The sequence below is a fragment of the Lepidochelys kempii genome, chromosome 3 (genome assembly GCF_965140265.1).
Source record: "Lepidochelys kempii isolate rLepKem1 chromosome 3, rLepKem1.hap2, whole genome shotgun sequence".
NCBI classification, from domain to species: Eukaryota; Metazoa; Chordata; order Testudines; family Cheloniidae; genus Lepidochelys; species Lepidochelys kempii.
Genome location: NC_133258.1, coordinates 8,570,324 through 8,590,015, shown reverse-complemented (window position 1 = coordinate 8,590,015; position 19,692 = coordinate 8,570,324). Strand labels below are relative to the sequence as shown.

General features: G+C 42.1%; 1 protein-coding gene across 9 annotated transcripts in view; it reads right to left on the bottom strand.

Annotated features, from left to right (window-relative positions):
* The window catches only part of MSRA (methionine sulfoxide reductase A), a 449,168-nt gene that overhangs the window by 206,983 nt on the left and 222,493 nt on the right, over window positions 1–19,692 (bottom strand). For all 9 annotated transcript variants that reach the window (XM_073335656.1, XM_073335660.1, XM_073335662.1 and 6 more), the window contains one exon: window positions 8,109–8,228. In XM_073335656.1, the coding sequence (XP_073191757.1) occupies window positions 8,109–8,228 (120 nt within the window). The remainder of the gene's footprint in view (window positions 1–8,108; window positions 8,229–19,692) is intronic.

Below are 19,692 nucleotides of genomic sequence, written 5' to 3'. Positions count from 1 at the left end.
TAATATCCTGCTCCTTTTGGTGGCCAAGAATGTGCCCCATGATAAGGTCATTCATTGCTTCCTGCAATGTTTGTGCCCCTGCCAAGACACCATGCCATAAGCCCTGAGGTCTCCTCTAGCTCTTGGACACCCCCTCTCAACCCAGAGTGGCCATCACTGTAGACTTCACTGTAGAATTACAAAAGTCCAACAAATTTGCAACAATTTTGACAGTAGTGGAGCACTTTACCAAAATGGCCCACTTCATACCTTGCACAGGCCTCCCCTCCACTCAGGAGACAGCCCACCTATGGATTAGCCATATAGTTCACCTCCATGGCCTTCCAGAATGCATCACCAGGTCTCAGTTCGTGTGAGGCAATGCGCCTGTTGGAGGTCCACACATCTCTTTCCTCTGCTTACCATCCCCAGTCTAATGGCCAAAAAGAAAGGGCCAACCAAATTCTCAAAAGCATCTGCAATGATACATCACTAATCACCAGGATGACTAGTCCTCCCTTCTCCCTTACATGGAGTTTGCATACAACAATGCAGATCATGCGCCTATGGGTCGAAGCCCCCATCTTTTTATATATCAACTATGGGTTCCATCTTCAATTACTTGTGTCCTCTCCCAATCTGGCCACCTCAGACCTAGTGCAGAGGATTCATCAGGCCCAGGAAGAAGTGAAGGACCACCTGGAAAAAGCAAGAGCAGACTATAAATGGTATATGAACCAACATTGACAGCAAGGTCCCACCTACTCACTAGGACAAAATGTATGGCTCTCCATAGAGCATCTCCACATCATCAGACCTATTTGCCAGCTGAATTTTCGGTTCCTTGGCCCTTTAAAGATCCTGCAACACGTCTAGTCACTTTTGAATTGCAATCTCTGAAGATTCACCCAGTGTTTTGTGTGTCACTTTTGAAGCCCTACATGGAAAACCCTTTCCTTCACAGTACCCAGCCACCTTCTCCACCATTCCAGGTACAGGGCCAAGAGGAATACGTGGTTCACAAGATCCTGGATTTTAAGCACAAATATGGCAGACTCTGGTATCTTGTTGACTGGGAGGGGTACGATCCTGAGGAGCACATCTGGGAGCTGGCGGAAAATGTACATGGCCCCACACGCATACAAACATTCCCCGAGAATCACCCTGAAAAGCCTGGTCCCATGCCACCCTGAGAACATGCCTTAGAGGGACCATGGGTATCAAACACTGGTTCACGGGGCTCTTAGGAGTCAGTAAGTTCCAGCTGGCTCCTCAGCAGCTACAAACATCCATTGTGGATATTCTGGTTACCAATAAGCTTTCATGCTGCCCTTTATTTTTAAATGATAATATCCAAAATTCTTGTTTATTTCCTGGTGCACAGTGGTACACTGGTTGACCCTGCAGACTCTGGTCAGCAAAGGTAACTAAATAACTCTGAATATACACAGGAAGAAGCTCTTCTAAATAAAAGGTGCCATTCTTTCCATAACAGTTTTCTAGGTAAAATTTTAGCTGGTAACTGAAATTCAATGCATCCCTTTGACTTCTTTTTGCCAAGGTCCTAATATTTCAGCAGCATCTTCTATCATATGACAAGATGGTTTCTGAAGTGAAAATGTTTGTGATCCTGTTACTCTATTACTTTAGCAACTTCCTGAAAAGAGATTACAGTGAATTTCTCATGATTTTGTCTGCACATTTAGGACCATGGGACTATAATCTCAAGCCTATATAGAGATCATCTATTTCTAAAAGTGGTGTGGCTATAACAATAGATATAATGATATGGAATGCTAATATCTAATGTACTCTATAAAAGTATTAATACATGAAACCAACTTTGATCTCTTCAGTATTTTGTACTTTGATTGGTTGACCTTTACACCCTTTCTCACAGGTGAGTGAGGCTAAAAAAAAGAGGGGAGAGGTGGAATGGGTAACCAATCATGCTGAAGAATATTGAACAGATCAAGGTTGTGCAGAGCACTGATATTCTGCACAGAATCTATACGTCATTAAAATTCTTACACCCCATTCTTATAAGAGAAGCTGTAAGGAGGCCAGACAAAGGCACAACAGGAATCTATTCTCTTGACAATGACTTTCACAATAAAAGAAAATGTTCTGAACTATTCCCATTACTGTCTGAAGACTTTAATCTTCTGGACTTCAGCTTCTGTTCTTAAAATCCTTCAGGTCCCTTTAGAAGTTATTAAAAGTGAGGTTAATGCTTGTAGTTTGATTATGCATTTAAACATTTTGGAGAGTAAGACACACACTTGGAAAGATGTTGTGATGTCCCAGTTTTATTCCCAAGGAAGTGCTGGGCTTTTAAAGTCATAGCCCACAATCTCAATATTCTGATAATTTTTGGTAGAAAATTAAACTATACTGGGTAGGCGACGGGGAACACTGGGAAGAGTAAAGAGAAATCTTTCCCCATGCTGATTGTTCCTTCCTTACCAATGAGTGCGATGGGCAACCCACAGCACTGGCCTGTGACACAGATTTCCCTTTGTTGTGCCACCCACATCTGTGATCATGCTATTTACATGCAAGCATTTAAAACAAGCACCAGGTCACTGAAGCAAGCCTTTTGCATTCCCTCTCTTAAAATGAAGACATATCAACTAACAGTGAATGTGAAAGGCAACCTTGCCTCCTGTTTGATGTATAATTAAGATGAAGCTAACTTTGAAAATCACCAATTGACCAAAGGGATAGGAGGTAACAGAGCAAGAAATTAATTTTGTGTTTCTCCACCTTCTTTTCCAGCTACGGAGAAATCTTCAGGGTGACCTTTGGATGCTTAGAAACTTTAAAGGCAAGTGGAACACTTAGACATAAAAAGCACTCCCTGACACCACCTGCTATGCAAGATGCACTGGTATCCATCAATAAAATATGTACATGCTGCATTTATAAAACAATTTCACATCTGAATATTGCATGAACACTGCGCCCCACATAGATGCTTCCTTTACATCCTGTTATTAATTTTAAGGTTTACTCATTCATACAAAAGACACAGAAAAGTTTAAGACAAAGTATTGGGGGTTGCCTAGGTTATGAACAGGGATAGTTAGTACATTTCTGAATATCTCCCCATAGCCATAATAAATATGTAATAAATAAATAATAAGAATGCATATTTCCTGTGCAATGTATGATCCCTGAAGTGTATTTTTATAGAATAAAATGACCTGCTTTGATGTTCACAGGTTCCTCTTCCTGGAAGTCTGAAAAATGTTCTGTGTTTCAGAAAATGGTCGTAAGCTTCAGCTTTTATATAGTAATTGCGCCAGGTCATGAAGGACAGCAGCATCATTTTTTTCGCTTCTGACTTCAATGCCACTGGAGTTATCTGGATTTCAAAAAACGTATGACTACACTGACAAACACAGAATTGTTCTGAACAAAAATACGAGGAGAATTTCACAGTAAGGAAGAGCCTGGCCTGTGTAACGCTTGCCAAATATGCTGTCTTTGTGCATTGGTCTAATGCAGTGGTCTCCAAAGTGGGGTGCGCAAGGCGATCGATTGGGGGGCGCAGCAGGAGGAGCAAAAAAGGGGAGAGGCTGGGGGGGGCGGCCCTGAGTCCTCTGGCCCGTGTAGGAGCAGGGGCAACTGCACAACTAGCGCCCGGAAAGAAGCGGCTTTCCCCTTCAAAGCCGGCTGGAGAGAAGCTGCCCCTGCTCCTCCTGAGTCCGGCCCGTGCTCTCAGGGCTGCATTCCGAAAGGGGTTTAAGAGCTGCAGGCCAGGGCCCCCCTGTGTTCCGGGTGGCCCTGCCTGCTATGGGCGGAGGGGGGCAGCTCCCAGAATCTCGGCTCCCAGAATTGTGGCCATGGGGGTGGTGCTGCGCTGCTCGGAGCCACCTGCACACTCCCTGCACCAAACAGCAGCTGCCCCAGGTAAGTGCTCTGCACCTCCTGCCTGCCCCAGCCTCGAGCGCCCTCCCACACCCCAACTCCCTTCCAGACCCCGCACCCCCACCCTGAGCGCCTGCTGTATCACAAAGTGTTAAACCAAGATTTTCAAAAATAATAAAGCATATTCAATCACACTGCTCTCACTAAAAATATTATTATTAATAATAATTTTTAGTGAGAGTAAAAGTTTTTTTGTACCGTTAATAAATAAAAAAAATTTAAAAATATTGTTTATTTCATTATCTCATCTTTTTAATTTCTATTTTTTGTGTATGTTTTATAATTTACACAATATATTAGTACAGTAGTACATGTATATAATTTAGACATAAATAAATATACATATATTGGGGGTGCGTGCTCAAAAAATTTTTACTGATAGGGGTGTGCAATCAAAAAAGTTTGGAGACCACTGGTCTAATGCACTGAAAATAGCTCAGAATGCTTCTCCACTGCAGAATGGCTTTTCATATTTTCATCTGTACAGTAGTTACTATGAAATGTAAAAATAATTTTCTATCAGTGTATTCATAAGCTTCACAAGAGCTTGATTATCTCTAAACATCAATTTAACAAGGCAACACCATACCAATTGATAGGACGATCTGTAGAACAACAGTTTATGCTCTGTATAGCATGACACTGGTCTGACCTCTATTTCTTGCAAGCAGAAATCATGGCTCTTCCACCTTCCCACCAGCTAGAATCCAGTGAACTTTCAAAATGCCTTGGACAGAGCTCTACACAAGAACAGCTATATTGACAAATCCCTTCTAGTGTAAACAAAGCTTAAGGGTTTGAGTGGTGAGGTTTATTCTGAGGCAACAATAACTGTCACTAAATGACATTTCTGTGTTTGTTTTACAGAAAAATGATACATTCAGTGTTTTAACTATGGTTTAGAAATGGCCATTTTCCATTTTTTAAAAATCCCCACTGTTTTCCACCATGTGACAAGAGAAGGTGTGACACTCCTTCCCAAGACCTCCCCCACTTTGGGCACAATATGCTGCTCTTGCTTTCCACACAGGTGATCACTATGCAAATGGTACCATTGTGGCCTTTGTATGCAAAAGTAGGGCTAGGAGGCACAACTAATTTATAAAGTGCTCTGAGACCCTTGGGTAAAAGGCACACACACACACGTGCAAGTTAGAGTTATTGGTATTGTAATGCTCTATTTTTGCAGTGCACCTTCAAGGCATCTGAACCTGACCTATCTTTTGTTAGACCACCTCTCACCTGAGATAGCCAATTGCAGATCGGGTTCTATGGTTCCCCCCTGCCCTTTATTCCAGGAGCATACATTAATTCATTATTATGCCAAATTTATGCATGAAAAGACATGGTACATGCTCCAAAAAGCTTACAGTCAAAATCAAAGAGACAAATACAGTATACAAGTGTAACAGGGTTGGACATCCCCTGTGCGCCCCCTCGTGGCCAGGGGTGTCTGTGCAGTGCCCTGCTAATAATTTCTCTCTCAAAGGGCTCCTTACAGACTCCACATGCTCTTCCTGAGCTCAGAATACCCATCTTTGGGGTCTGGGGTTTAGTCACAGAAAATAACTCAAAATAAAACTCCAAGTCCCAAATTAAAGTCTCACAAACAAATATTTCTCTGCCTAGGGGGCTTCTGCACTCTTTCCCTTGCCTGCTCAGGGTCCCTCCTGCATTAGCAGGTTACTCCCAACCTTTCCTGGCTGTAGTGTTAGACCCAGATCCCAGGACTCTGCTGGAGCCTACTCACTCCTAGCAGTCTCTGTTCTTCTGGAGCAATACCCACACCTACTGCTTCCAGCTGCTCTTTATAGGAGAATCACCTGATCCCTCTCAAGTGGGGCTCATCTGGTACTCTGGGCTGGATTAGCCCCAGGCTCTTCAGCCCAAGGACCCTGTTACAACAGGATATTACCCTCTCTCTCTATGGAGCTATTCTGAAGCCCAGCAGGAGGACTGAAGCCAGTCTACAATGCAAGTATTCAAGAGAGCTTACACTCTCAGCATACAGGTTTCAGAATAGCAGCCACATTAGTCTGTATCCGCAAAAAGAAAAGGAGGACTTGTGGTACCTTAGAGACTAACAAATTTATTTGAGCATAAGCTTTTGTGAGCTACAGCTCACTTCATTGGATGCATTCAGTGGAAAATACCGTGGGGAGATTTATATACACAAAGAACATGAAACAATGGGTGTTACCATACACACTGTAAGGAGAGTGATCAGGTAAGGTGACCTTTACTATCGGGGGAGAGGGAAAACCTTTTGTAGTGATAATCAAGGTGGGCCATTTCCAGCGTTGACAAGAACGTGTGAGGAACGTGGGAGGTGGAAGGGGGAATAAACACGGGGAAATAGTTTTACTTTGTGTAATGACCCATCCACTCCCAGTCTTTATTCAAGCCTAAATTAATTGTATCCCGTTTGCAAATTAATTCCAATTCAACAGTCTCTCATAGGAGTCTGTTTCTGAAGTTTTTTTGTTGAAGAATTGCCACTTTTAGGTCTGTAATCAGTATACTTCACTGTCTCTCCCAGCCCATCCCCTGTTCCAGCCTCTGTTCACACCTTCCCTGGCCAGCAGCCAGCACTTAGCAACTTTAGAGGGACCCTCAAAATTCTACCATAAATCTCAGCATACCAGGACTGTGTGTGTGTGTGTTGGGATGGAGGAAATTGTAACATACTTCACTATCCAACATAAAAGGTCTGATACTCAGGGGAATTATGGTCACATTTTGTGGGCCTTTTACCAGCTAATGGTCAGGCTGTTGAAGAGAATGGACTGAAAGTGCCAGATGGCTAGAGGACTACACACAATCATAAACACTGCACATGGAGCACTGAAGTGGAGAACCAGGCCCAAGGTGTAATATAGTGGAAGTTAAGCTTTCAGAAAGGAGGTAATGGATGAGCTTGACAAATGAGAAAGACATGACTGATCCGCTGCGCTGTTTTCTTAACGTGTGATGACTCTCCTTGTGTCTGTGCTCTCCAGCTGCCTGCAGGTGCCCCAGCCTAAGGTATAGCCTGCAACTGCACAGGCATCAGTTAATGCCAAAGGTACCCTCTCCCAGTATTCTAGTTTGGCGGGGCGGGGGATTAAGTTCATTTCCACTCAGTCCTTCCTTTCAGGAACACTTTGGCTGTTAGTTGTCACTAGTGAAAGATTACCTCTGTGCCTATGTAAAAATAGCTCCCATCATTTTTGCTTTCTAGAGTAATTTCCCGTATGTGTTTCATTTCTTGCTTAATAAAGACACAACATCACTTTTCACCATCTTGCTTATTTACAGGTGGTTTCTGTTTCCTTGGGTACTCTGCAGCAATTCTCTTTGGCTGATATGACATCTACTAATTGCTAGGACTGCCAAACTTTTTCCACTATTTTATGTCATCCCTAGGTGCCCGGTAATAAACAAAAGTGGTAGAGCAGCCTCAGCAGTTGGCATGAAAAGTGTTGACAAGAGAACAAAAGCAAAGTGAAACCTCAAAGCTATCATCTACTAAAGACTGTGTAGGAGAGCAAGCCGGAAGAACTATGCCCAGCATGGGTACACTTTCAGAGCAGCACTAATCAGTGTAAAATAGCTGTAAAGGATTATGGGATTTGAATTACCGGTAAAAACAATGGAAGGTTTTTAGTTGTAGTAAGGTGGAAGGACTGGTGAGAGCATGGACAAATCCTGGAGTTTTGTTTTGGACTGGTGGGATGGTGGCTGTTGGGTGTATATAAAAGATAAAGTATTGAAAATAATTCAGGAGAGAGATTATATTTAAACTTATCACCATAAGACACCCTAGGGACAAAAAGAAAGACTGAGCTGATTCCTGACTTCTGTCAGTACTAAAGGAATGGTTTGAATTGTACATTATCGGTTTTCCAAAGAAGAAATATACGGTAGTTATAATTTCCTGAGAGCATACAGGGAAACCTAACAGACTAAAACAATGTAAACCTGTTTTTTTCATCCTTAGTGTATTTGTATGCACCCCAGCTAATTAGATACTGGGGGATGATGGTTGCTTGTAAATATCTTAGATTATATTAACATTTAGATTGGTTCAGTAGATATCAGTGTTCATTATGGATCCAACCCTGAGAGGTTCTGATCACCCTCCACTCCCATTAAAATAGATCATAATCTTGTAGGATCAGGTCCATGATCTGTGAAATCAAAGGAAACAGACATACCTGAACAAACCTCTTCATAGGTGGGATTTGGGGTACACCCTCCTGCATAACCCACTTGAGTGGAGTAGACTCCTTTCTGTGTCCAAAACTTTCTCTCTGCTCCCCAGAAACATCCCATACCTGTATAATGTGTAAAGTATACAACAAGATGTCAAGATCTAATCAATATTAAATCAATCACTTGCACATTAATTAAGACTCTCTGTACTGGAAACGACTGATGCAACTGGCACATGACAGTCAAATGTCCACCAAGATTAGCTATGGATTTACGATTCTGTACAAATCCATTCCCCTTCATGAAGCAAGCACAGACAAAACGTCTGATTCGTCTGAATATCAGCATATTATAGATAGGAAAATTTAGAATAACCTATATGATTTTCAAAGGCACACATTTTAATGACATGAATCCCCACCCACCTAAAAAAACCCATTGCTTAAATGGCAATTGTACATATTTCTGTAGCCGCATTTTCCTTTAGTTGATTAGCAAGCTGTCAAAACACATTAATTTGTATTAATGGCAAACATTTATTTAATGTTCTGCTTCCTGGCACATGCAATCTTTAAAGGTGGAAGAGTAATAATTAACTAAATTATAGATCATAGAGGATAAAAAAACTCTCAGGCTTAGTTCATTTATGCATGCAAATATCTGATGTGCATGCAAAAATCAGGTATTTGTTCACCCACATGGCCAGTTATCAAAAGAGACCAGATTGTCGGCTGATTTAAAATGGGCAAAATTCCACTGAGTTCAATGGAGCCTCATCAATGTATACCACCTGAAGAGGTTATTGAGTGAGGACCTGATTTGCACATGCACATCAATTTTTGTACTCATAATTTCAAACTGATGCATGCAATTCTACATGCCTTATTTTAAAAATATGGCCCTAAACTAATGTTATTTTCCATGGAAAGCTGCTCCCATACATTTATTAAATCCCTCCTAGGCCATTCTGAATTATGTTCATTATTTCCATGACCTATTGGGCCAGATTCTCTGCTAGTATAATCTGCGTAGTTCAATTGACTTCAATGGAGCTGCGCCAATTTGCCCCACATGCAGATCTGGCCACTTGTGCCTGTCATTGGAATGGGGTGCCTTAACTGATTGCTAATGACTGGGAACCAACATGACTAATAGTCAGGATTCTCTGAACATTTTATCTAGTTAAGAAGAATGAATTACTTATTGTTTGTGAAGCGCTCCAAAAATGAAAAGTGTCATGTAAATGCTATTATTATCTAACTAATCTATGATTACAGATGGCAATGTATTTCTTGTGTGAACTTTTGAATAGTTTTTTTTAATCTCTTCTCCTACTAAAACGCTGGAAATAAAGGGTTGTGTAACATACAATAAATTCCAATTACAGTCGGAAAACAGCGAACAGTTGTAGGTTTTGCAATGATAATACTTTTGAGATTTCAGGTTAAAAATATTACCTAAAGTTTCCATTAAAGCACAGCTAAAAGAACAAAACAGGGCCTTCCATAAAATACAAATTGTTCACAAAGGCATATCCTTCCTTTGAAACTTCAGAAATCAACTTCAAACTCAAGTAACTCATTCTGATCAACTCTTATCTTTGTTTTCAGTTGTAATGCACTAAATATACAGGCGCAATGTCACTGCCATTTTAGAATACCTGTTGTCAATTACAACCAGCCTGTTGTCCAGCGTTAATGCTACCATTATATAGTCAGCTGAGCCTGGAACTGGGAGTCTACTGGTGTGGGTTTTACACTCAGCTCTGCCTGTGATTTGCTGGCTTTTGGCAGGTGACAGGTAAATTTTCAGCACACACAAAGCGTGTGTGGACACACTTGTGCCAGTACCTTGCAGGTGCAAAAATCTACACACGTGTGCAAATTCTAACACCTGAGCACACACTTTAATAGTCCAAAACCTGCATATGCGAGTGTCAGAAGCAGCAACCACAAAATCCACAGGGACCACTCAAACACAGAGTGCATGCAAGTGCTAGACTATTTAAGAAGCATACACAAGCGTTAGCAAAGTTCAGACGCAAATACGTGTGTATACAATTTTGTGTATGCAAAAGGGAAACTGGCCTTTAAAAAAATCCAGGACTTCAGCATCCAGAATTGTCAATCTTCTAGGTGGCGTCTACTGACTTTCTTGAAGCAGTGGGCATTTACCGGGGTTGTCTATGTAGTGTCCCTCTCTGGATCTCTTGATTTGACCCTGTGGCCTGCACCGCCATCCCCAGCTTTTTCATTCTTGTTCCCCATAATCAGTTGATCTCTGAGCTCAGTGGCGTCCTCCCACATTTAAGGAGGTGGGCCTTTTGTTGTTCTAGTGCAGGGATTCTCACAGCAAAATGTTTGGTGGCCACAGACTGTAGCTACCAACTCTTGCTGGTGGCCACTCTGACAAATTTTCCTAAAATACTTAATTAACATTAGGAAAAACAATTGTAATTTATTGATGTGGGTTTTTTTTCTTTTGCAGACTCAATAATAACAATAATGTACAATTGTATTTTGGTGCCCCTGGACCTCGCTGCCTACCGCAGCCCCCCACCCATCGCCTCTGGCCCCTGCTGCCCCCTCCATCCATCTCCTCTAGTCCCCGCTGCCTACCCTGGCCTGTCACTGCCCTCCTGGGCTCCCCATCGCCCCCTGAGCCCCACTGCTTCCCCTACATTGCCCCAAGCTCCATTCCGCAGCCTCACACCCCAGGCTTATGCCACTCCTTGCCTCTTGACCACAGCACTCAGTAAGGCTGGCCTTCTTGAAGCCCTGCTGCCATGGGCTGAAGCCCAGAGCAGAAGCCCCACGGCTGGAGCAGGTGTGGGGAGGCTGAAGTCCGGAGCCGCACCACCTCAGGGGACTGAAGACCAGAGCCTGCTGTCAGAGCCCCAAGGCTGAAGTGGGGGGTGCTGAAGCCAGTCCCCGGAGTCCCATGGTTGAAGCCAAGGCGGGGTGGGGGGTAGGTTGAAGCCTGCCGCCAGAGCGTCTGGCTGAAAATGGGGGATCACTCCCTCCCCATCTCTACCCAGGAGACTATTGAGGCTGCAGGAAAAACTCCTGGTGGCCACATGCGGCCACAGTGGCCACATTTGAGAAATGCTGTAGTGAACTCTGCGCACTATCCCATGTATCAAATAGGCCAGCACCTTCACAAGCAGTAAATCCTCACACCCATGAAATCAAATAGCAAAGCCGTGTTAAATTATTTTATAGCCTATCAATACATTCAATAGCTGATATCTCTCTGCTAAAGTGTTGGCATGTTCAGGGGCGGGGGGGAAGAACTGTCATAAAGTGACATTCTACTAATAGAAGAGACATCAGCACGTGCCTGAATTGCAACATATCAAACAATGGGGATTGTGGAAATAAACAGATCTCTGCAGGGCAGTGACTTTCTCTTACTAGGTAAACTCTGAGCAGTTACTAGCGCAATGTACTCCTGATCTTAGGGCTTGTCTACGTGGCGCGCTGAAGCACTGTAGATTTATACTCCTGTTTGCCATGCACTAAATCATTGTTTATACATGTCCTGAGTGAAGGAATGTTGATGCTATTATATTAAAATTAATTGCTATTTATAATTAATTAGTCAACTGTAGATGTTTTTAATCATTTGATATCATTTTGAGGAACAGCAATACGGAAAATTGTGCCGGGAGAGAGGGAGGGAAGCACCTATAATGTAAATGTGATTGTAGAACCACTAATCTGATTTCAGCCCATCCACACAGTAACTTATTGATCCCCACACTTGATCAGTTGGGCTGCAGCATTAGAGATGGGCAGATAGCGAAGATGCGTCTGGAGTAAAAATACTGGAGAAAATATTCTACTACCCTAGAAAAGCATAGTTTGAACATTGCTGGATTTGCAGCAGAGCACGCAAGCATTAAAGATATTTGTCACTTTGTAATCACCAATTTGTAAAACATAAACAATTGTTCTAGCGATACGCTTGAATTTCGAAAGACACTTTGAAACTATACGATTTTGAACTTCACAATCAATCTGATTGAAACTTGAACCTTTTAAGGCTAGTCTACCCCTAGAAATAACATTAATCACACAGTCTGGGAATGAATGCTAATGCTTAAATTCCTTTTTCGGATTCTGTTGCCATTTTCTCAAGCTGTACGCTCAACGTTTACATCATTTGAACAACTTCTTAATTAACTCATAACCTTGTATTCAACTGAAGAGCATGTGTTTCTATGAGCAACAGGAGTCATTGGCAAGACTGTACAAAAAATTAGGGAACTCTAGTTATTTAAGAAAAACACCTTAAAGCAAGCAGTTACTCCATTAAAATGGATGAGAATCTACTAGTGTAAAAACAGAACAATGATACCTTAATTCCTCTTACCTATAATAGCTATTGAAATATTACATGTAGATTAACCAAAGATATAAACTGAACCATAGGTGTTTTATGCTGCCACACCCCCTGGCTTGAAGTGGTTTCCATCATATATAGGGTTAACAGGTTGTTTCAATGGCTCTCAGCACCCCCACTTTACAAATTGTTCCAGCCCCCTGAACTGAAAACTACAGCTTTGCAAAGAATTGATTTCTCAGTTCTCAAGTCAAACTAAAAATTGGGGAGGAAAAAAGTTTTGTATGGACCCAAAACAAAAATTCTGTTTTCACAGAAAGCATAGAACTGTGAAAAAATTAATTTGGGGCATTTTAACTGCTTTTTTATTAAAAGCAAAGGACATTCGGAAATGCCATTTACAAATGTAAATGCCATTTACACTGGAGGAGGATCTTCCCCCACTTTATAGGCCTGTGGTTAGAGTACTCGCCTGGGATGTGGGAGATGTCGGTTCAAGTCCCCAATTTGGAGCAGAGAGTTGAAGTCGCATCTCCCTCTTTACGGGTAAGTGCCCTAACTACTGGGCTATTGGGTATTCTGGTATGGCGGCTCTCTCAGGGCTTTACCGGGATCAATTTAGTGGGTCTTCAATAGATCTGATGGCAGAGCGCTCTCTGGTTGACCCCGGTACTCCAGCTTTACGATAAGAGTAAGGGAAGTCGATCGGAGAGTGTCTCCTGTCGACTCAGCACCATGAAAACACCAGGGTAAGTCGACCTAAGCTATGTGGACTCCAGCTATGTTATTTACGTACCAGGAGTAGCGTAACTTAGGTCAACTTACCCCTGTAGTGAAGACAAGTCCCTAAGGTCTCTTTTGTTGGAACTGTTCCACTTTGTATAAAGTGCTTAAATAGTCCTTAGTAAAAGGACCTGAATTTGAGTTTCCCACCATAACCCAGATGAGTGCTTTAACCATGGGGCTATAGGATATAAAAGGGAAGGTCTACTCCTGCTCCTCTGCTTTTAGGAATGGTGCCTATGTCCTATGGGGAATCTATCTGGGGAAAAAACCTGGAGGGATGAAATTATTCAGCAAATTTGTGTTGAATTCACAAATAGTTTTGGTCAACCCAAAACTCCATTTTTCAGTGAATAAACTATTTTTCCAAAACATTTTACCTAGTTCTACCGAACAAATGATAAAGTGTCTGGGAGGCATACACAGAAAGTCACTACTCGTAAAGTTCAGTCTTATTTATCCTCATAAAATGTTTCTCACTTTGTAATATTATTTTTGTTTTGTTAGAAATTCACTGTATACAAATAAAAAGCAATCAGAATTTTAGAATAATAGACTAAAAAGATCATTAAAAATTATGAAGTTTTCAAGATGTTCACATTACTGATGAAAGCATCTGCATGAACTTATTGTTGTTACTTTTGTTCTCCCTCCTGCTCTCCCATTCCCATTCCAATATTTGTTTCCATCCTTTGTCACAACAATACTCAGATCATATATAGCACTTTTCATTCACAGAGCTCAATGCACTTTAGAAAAGCAGGTAAGAGTCATTATCCTCAATTTGCAGAAGGAAAACTGAAGCATAAAGTGGTAAAGCAACTTGCCCAACGTCAAACAGCAGCAGAGCTCAGAGTAGAACCCAGGTCTCCTGACACCCAGTCCTGTGCTTAATCCACTGGATTGCTTTGTTATCTGAGCACATGCTAACTTTGGGCCCACATCTGTGAGGTGATGAGTTCTGAGGGAGCATCACATCTCATGGGATCTGGTCTTTGCATTGTATGTTCTTCAGGGCAGAAATGTTGATTTTACATGTCTGTAAAGTGGCATGCCTATTTATGGTACTATTTAAACCAGGGGTCGGCAACCTTCAGCATGCGGCCCATCAGGGTAATCTGCTGGTGGGCCGCGAGACATTTTGGCCAGGAACAATGAACCGCAGCCACTGGGAGCTGCGGGGGGCCATGCCTGCGGACAGTCAACGTAAACAAAATGTCTCGCGGCCCACCGGTGGATTACCCTGATGGGCCGTGTGCCGAAGGTTGCCGACCTCTGATCTAAACAAATCAAAATCCTCATCTGTTCTTTTAATGCCTATTCAATTTCAGTTGGGACTGATGTTTTCACTATAATATACATATGTGTAAGGTGTTTTCATTTGGGGCTTTTTACTTTCAATGCAGTTTTTCCTTTGTGTGATTTCCTCCCATGCCCTTTTCCTTTTGTTTTATCCTCCTCCAGTGAGAGCACGGTACAGTCATTTCCACCCATGCTGCCAGCATTACACACAAATGCACACACACACTATTCCCCATCCCTCCCGACAATCCAGTAAACACCAAAGCAGAAGATTCCCTTTCTCATCCTCTGGGGGATGAATGCATTATTTCTGTGACATACCAAATCTCTGCTGGCCTGCAGCATGAAATCCCTACACTATCCTCAAAGGCACTTTTCCATGGGGCAGATGAAGAAGTTTTATCAATGCTGCTAGGACATCAATGCTTCATTACGGAAGATGGAATTACAAAGGACACACATCCTGCTCATCTTGCTGTTGGCAGAGTTTAAAGGTGTAAATGTATTCAATATAGGAAGAAGGCTTTCATTTTAAAATACACATTTGGGAAGACAGGATGCACCGGTATGCTGAGGGGGGTGGCAGGCAGAGAATACTGGAATTCTCTTCCCCCTCTCCAAAACCTGCATAAGCAGCAGGGCAGGATCTATCCAAGGTTCAAGAGAGCACTAGGCAGGGGTCCAGCTCCTATAAGAACTGCCATACTCCATCAAACCAATGGTCTATCTAACCCAGAATCTTGTCTCCACCAGTCACCTATACCAGAGCTTCAGAGGACATGTACAAAACAGGGCAATTTTGAAGAAATCCACCCTTCTTCCCCTCCCAGTTTCTGTCAGTCAAAGGTTGAGGGGTGCCCCGACCATGGGGTTGCATCCCTGACCATCTTGACTAATAGCCATTGCTAGACTTATCCTCCCATTGATGGATATATCCTATGCCAGCCCGTGCAGAGAAACCCTAAGACGGAACAATTCTGCTTGCCAGCTGAAATGCTGCAGTACGCAGCCAACACTAGATGGGGGCACAGGCTGCTCCTATATAGTGTAGCTGTAAAGGGCAGCCAACAATACATCCCCAAGGTCCACCTCATGGAATCCTGCCCAGGCTAACAGGACTCCTGGAGCAGAGGATGCATCTGCCCATATCTCTGTTCCCCCTAGCAATGTTGGCCAGAGCTGAATTTGGCCCGGCATTTGAATATAATTTATTTAGTTGCTTTTACAAAATTACCCACATTTTCAAATGCCTCAGAGAACCCTAGAAATCATGCATCTGCCTTAATGTTAATTTTCTTTTTTCAGTTGGAGGGGTAAAATGAACCATGCATATATTATTTTGCATATAAATGTAATAATGCCAGATGCCTACACTGCCACCAAAATACCAACTGTACAAGATTGTTCACTTTGCCTTTAAAGACATTGTTCAGTAGTGCAGCTGGTGCAGAATGGCTATCATGGTCCACCCAACTAGTGATGTTGCTCAGTGTTGAGCTGAAGAGATCCTTATATATGTAGTGTCCTTGATTACTGGGATCTTCTTGAGTGTATGTAATTCCAGAGCTCCTGGAGTCCTGAGACCTAAATTCTAGTTTCTGTAGCCATGCTTCACTGAGAACTTGGTACACGCATCTAGGAGCAGCAGTGGAATTTAGTCTCATTATTAAAGTTTCCACTTTGTTAAACACATCCACACTTCACACAATACAGCATTTACTAGGGGCCTGAGCCTTCACCAACTGAAGTCAATGGAACCAGGATCAGATCCTACAATTCCCAAAGTCCTGTCGCAGTATGCACCAAGACCAATGTAAAAATCTGGGATCAGTCATCTAGGAGATGTCTTTTTGGTTGTTCCAAAATCGTGGTTAGGAATCTGAAAGGAATCTCCACAGGATACTGCAATCTGTAAAGCACATTGGGGAACCTTCTAAACGAAAATGCTGCATACAGAGTTAATGTTATCCACCAGGATTTCAGACAAAATTGTATTACTGATGCGCTAAGGTGGTTAACACAACGCAACCACAGAGACTACAAAATGTTCAGGACCACTGGAAAACAAACAGCTAGTAAATGGTTGGGAGAAACGTAAAAGAATAAATATGGAGCACCAGCTCAATTGCAGTAAATAAAATTCCTGATGACAGATGGCATTAAGCAGATGATCATGCTAGCTAAGTGTTAGCTATAATGCTACAATAGGGCTTGATAAATATGTTGAACAGCTTGCCTGGGGCAAGTAAAACAATGCCCTCGGCAAGAAATTTAAAATGCAGTTTGCCTAACAGAGCAACTAAAGAGGAATTTCTGGCTCATCATTTTGCCAAAATGTGTTCTGTTCACAGAGAGGTTTGTTGGCTATGTTTCTTTTTCCATAGGAGTAGCAAGAGCTTCATATTCATTTAAATTAACAAATACCCATGAAATTTAGCAGTTTACCAGTACAGCAGATGTGGAAATTTGAAGCATATATTATATGTGCAGAGTGGATTATGATGACTGGAAGATCATGAGGGGAATGTGATGATAGAGAACGTGAATATAGCTGCTGAGAAAACTGCCTTCGTTTTCACTAAGATAAATGTGCACAGTGTGCCATAAGGAGACATATGATTGTAGGAAGAGAGAACAAGAAATTACTGCAATGGAGAGTTTTCCAACAAAATAGAATAAAAAGGGATGTATTTATCTTATGATTCATAAAATGTGTTTATCCAACAAACTCTAAATTCATGTTACAAAGTTATGACCAGTATGCGACTCATTAATATTGTGACAAATCTGTGGCCCTGTAGGAACTTCACAGTTGTCACCATGGTGCACACCATAGTCATACTGAATCGCACATCGACTAGAACTCAGAACCTTCTGTTCCGAAGGCAATTCTGATCTTATCCAGTAGAGGGAAGTGACATGCACATACACACACGCCTGTGAGTTTTTTAAAATATAAATGATCTTCCTTTTCAAGAGTACTTCCTTCTCTCTACCTCAATACTGCCGCCCCACCTCTCAGGCAAAAGGCTAAATGAATAGATAAGCCTTACAGGCCAAGGTCAACAAACTCGAACTCTGATGGACCAACTGAGCGAGAAAATTCCAGAGCTGAGGATATACGACTGAGAACATGTTGTCTCTAGTTCTCAAACATTTAAAGCAAGAAACTGTTTGCAAAAGCATCTGTGCTGTTTTCAACTGTTGTAAAGGTACATGATGAAAGAGTGTACCTAGAATCCAAGCCATCAAAATGAACACCATGAATGGCACCCAGATGTGAACAGGAAGCAAATGCAACTTATAGAAAACAGGAGTAATTCAGAGTAACTAAAACAGAAACCATTTTAAGACTAGAGGGTCTGAATCATTAAGTTAGCAGAAGAAGGGAGAGCTGTGGAGAACCAAGGGTCACACAAGAACCAGAGGTCACCCAATTAAATTAATAGGTAGCAGGTTTAAAACAAGAATAAAGAAGTACTTCTTCACACCATGCACAGTCAACCTGTGGAACTCATTGCCAGGGGATATTGTGAAGGCCAAAAGTATAACTGGGCTCAGAAAAGAACCAGATAAGTACACGTAGGACAGATCCATCACATCAATGGCTATTAGCTAAGATGGTCAGGGACAAAACCCTATGCTCTGGATTTCCTTAAACCTCTGACTGCCAGAAACGGAGACTGGATGACAGAAGATGGATCACTCGATAATTGCCCTGTTCTGTTCATTCCCTCTAAACTATATAGCATTGGCCACTGTCACAAGACAGGTTTCAGAGTAGCAGCCGTGTTAGTCTGCATCCGTAAAAAGACAAGGAGTACTTGTGGCACCTTAGAGACTAACAAATTTATTAGAGCATAAGCTTTCATGAACTACAGCTCACTTCACCAGATGCATACAGTGGAAAATATAGTGGGGAGATTTTATATACACAGAGAACATGAAACAATGGCTGTTGCATACACACTGTAATGAGAGTGATCAGGTAAGGTGAGCTATTACCAGCAGGAGAGTGGAGGGGGAACCTTTTGTAGTGATAATCAAGGTGGGCCATTTCCAGCAGTTCACAAGAACAGTAGGAGGGAAAATAAACAAGGGGAAATAGTTTTACTTTGTGTAATGACACATCCACTCCCAGTCTTTATTCAAACCTAAGTTAATTGTATCCAGTTTGCAAATTAATTCCAATTCAGCAGGCTCTTGTTAAACTGTTAAAGAAGTTTTTTTGTTGAAGAATTGCAACTTTTAGGTCTGTAATCGAGTGACCAAAGAGATTGAAGTCTTCTCCAACTGGTTTTTGAATGTTATAATTCTTGACGTCTGATTTGTGTCCATTTATTTTTTTACGTAGAGACTGTCCAGTTTGGCCAATGTACGTGACAGAGGGGCATTGCTGGCACACGATGGCATATATCACATTGGTAGATGTTCAGGTGAACGAGCCTCTGATAGTGTGGCTGATGTGATTAGGCCCTATGATGGTGTCCCCTCAATAGATATGTGGACACAGTTGGCAACTGGCTTTGTTGCAAGGATAGGTTCCTGGGTTAGTGTTTTTGTTGTGTGGTTGCTGGTGAGTATTTGCTTCAGGTTGGGGGGCTGTCTGTAAGCAAGGACTGGCCTGTCTCCCAAGATCTGTGAGAGTGATGGGTCATCCTTCAGGATAGGTTGTAAATCCTTGATGATGCGTTGGAGAGGTTATAGTTGGGGGCTGAAGGTGATGGCTAGTGGAGTTCTGTTATTTTCCAATGCATCATCGCCCCCGCGCTCTCCTGCTGGTAATAGCTCACCTTTCCTGATCACTCTTGTTACAGCCCGCATGGTAACACCCATTGTTTCATGTTCTCTGTGTATATAAAATCTTCCCACTATATTTTCCACTGTTTGCATCTGATGAAGTGAGCTGTAGCTCATGAAAGCTTATGCTCTAATAAATTTGTTAGTCTCTAAGGTGCCACAAATACTCCTGTTCTTGTCACAAGACAGGATACTGAGCTAGGTGGACCATTGATCTGACCCAGTAGGGCCATTCTTATGTTCTTATGAAGGTGCCTGGATTCCTCCACCATAGCACATGCAATTATAGAGCAAGGGTGTGATCCTTAGAGAGAAGAGGAGGGTTGAAAGTACAGGGACTGTCATGAATTATCAGGT